This window comes from Gavialis gangeticus, unplaced genomic scaffold, assembly GCF_001723915.1.
Source record: "Gavialis gangeticus isolate Ggan-Ray unplaced genomic scaffold, GavGan_comp1, whole genome shotgun sequence".
Taxonomy (NCBI): Eukaryota; Metazoa; Chordata; order Crocodylia; family Gavialidae; genus Gavialis; species Gavialis gangeticus.
Window position 1 is genome coordinate 32,883,643 of NW_017729008.1, and position 2,301 is coordinate 32,885,943.

The 2,301-nt window shown below is 42.0% G+C and overlaps 1 protein-coding gene across 2 annotated transcripts in view; it reads left to right on the forward strand.

The window, feature by feature from the left end:
* The window catches only part of USP6NL (USP6 N-terminal like), a 222,427-nt gene that overhangs the window by 108,304 nt on the left and 111,822 nt on the right, over positions 1 to 2,301 (forward strand). For both annotated transcript variants that reach the window (XM_019509570.1, XM_019509571.1), the window contains exon 2: positions 1,682 to 1,755. In XM_019509570.1, the coding sequence (XP_019365115.1) occupies positions 1,682 to 1,755 (74 nt within the window). The remainder of the gene's footprint in view (positions 1 to 1,681; positions 1,756 to 2,301) is intronic.

Sequence of the window (2,301 nt, forward strand, 5' to 3'; positions counted from 1 at the left end):
GAGGGAAGGTTTAAGTTGGACATCAGGAGGCGCTACTTCACGGTCAGGGCGGCTAGAGTCTGGAACCAGCTTCCATGTGAGGTGGTGCAGGCTCCCACCCTGGGGGTTTTTAAGAGGAGGTTGGATGACCACCTTATTGGGGTCATTTGACCCCAGTGCTCTTCCTGCCATGGCAGGGGGTCGGACTAGATGATCTGCTCAGGTCCCTTCTGACCCTAGAAACTATGAAACTATGAAATGCAGCCCACGTTAAGTATGACTATAAAACACACGACCCCAGTTGAGCAAACATACTGATGGGAACCTACCACAAGGATAGTGTAGTGCAGCCCGCCTGAAGAAGATATATGGTAGTGTCCATCTGTGCAGCCTCCCTCAGCACCAATCCTTTTTCAAGTCATGGTGAACCACTACATTGAATACATTTTAATTTCTTCTTCACTCGCATCTGAGCTGTGCCTTTATTTCCCCATTTCCAGTGGTTCCTGTTTCTTTACCAGTCTTAAAGGTCTGGCAAACATCACCAAATGGGGCCCTAAATGGTTCACCCAGAATCCCTCTGTTGCACCCTCCCTCAGTCTGTTACATATGATTAGTGTGGCCCCACCCTCCTTTGGGTAAAGCTGGACAAGATTGCCCTGTGCATCATTTTCATGCAGATTTTCGGAGGATCCCACGACAAGAACATCTGGTTCCAGTCATGAGTTGGAGGCCAGTTAGCACATGGCTCCTTTGTTTGGTAACTAGAATACAAGCACGTGCTGAGCGGTGGGGTCACCATGGTTTGAAATACAGTTGGCTCTGCTGCGGCCCAGCCCAATGAGCTAGGTTTTAAATTGCGATCCTCTTAGTTCTTGAGTAATAACGTGTGGTTTGTACTATGTACAAGTAGGCGTAAAAGTGCTGCTTAAAAGTGTGTTTATGGACTACCTGTGCTAAAGTTTGTAGCAGTTTCAAAAAAGGTAAAATGCATCCATTTTGGAGGAACTAATTTTCTGGGCACTTCTAATAATTTGACTATATGCAAATTAGTGCTGGTATGTTCATTTCAAAGTCGGTGTTTTCAGACTTGCCCCTCACTTCCATGTGCTGACAGTAAGGAAGGGGGGAGGGAAAGGGCTGCAGGGGGAAGAGGTTGGGTGGGTAGAGGGAAAGGAGGCTACCTGACACCCACCTCTGGTTTATTGCCCCTGCTGTAACAGTGGGAGGGGGACAAATTTAAGACAAACCTCCAGTAATTAGATTTTATACCTGGAAAAATATAACAAATTTATAAATGTTCCATATATAGAATCTAATTATTGGGGGGAGTCATCTTACGTTTGGGGTCATCTTATATTCAGGTAAATACAGTATCTTGCTGCAATGCAAGCTTTAGTTCTTTAGTTTTTCATAATGCTGTGGGAACAGAACATATTGTTAGATCACAGGTTTGAGAGCTGAAGTTATGTCTGCTCAGCAGTTGGAACACGACACTATATTTTTAATGGTTCTAAACAGTTGTTCAAGTTGTTACTTGTCAGATTGCTGTGCCAAGGTCCCATTTATTTGATACATTCGTTTTGGGGCTTCTCAGGCCTGAGAGTCTCTATGAAACTGAGATTTATACTCAGTGTTTATCTGCAAATTTCTTTTAAAGGGAGAGTAATTCTAAATAACCTTTTGTTTTAATCCTCCACAGACTTAGATGCTGAGCAGGATGCTGCTATCAAACTTGCCCAAGAGCGAGCAGAGATAGTTGCCAAGTATGACAGGGTAAGCGTCCTGATTAATGGTGTAGTATTTAACATAATCTGTTAGAAATGGAAGCATAGCCTTCCTCAGCTCTTCCTAAATAATTCTGTATGATATTAAACCAGTGTTTTTATGCCTGTGCATTTACTTTTCAAGTTGATCATTAATATATGGTACTAGAAATTGAATGTTAAATCACTAGTGCTAATTTGAAAGGCAAAAATATACTCGTATCGAACTCTGATAGTAAATCATTTCGTATAAACAAAAGTTACCATATCATGTGTTCTTTAAGCCATTTAGCTAGTACAAGACCATGCAAAATGCAACTGGGATAAATATGCCAACAGCCTACTTGCCATGTTCCCATTGCATTGTCATTGTCTCTGTTACTCTACAATCACTGACTTAAATTTGTAGAATTAAGGGTAGCATTGCACATAATGTTATACAAAGCAAAGCATATACAGTGTGGCAGCTCTCTGATTCGAGGGAGCATGGTCATTTTGTTGTTGGCAACATTTGAAGTCCAATTTAGTTTTGTGAATAATGAGCGCAGATCATGTT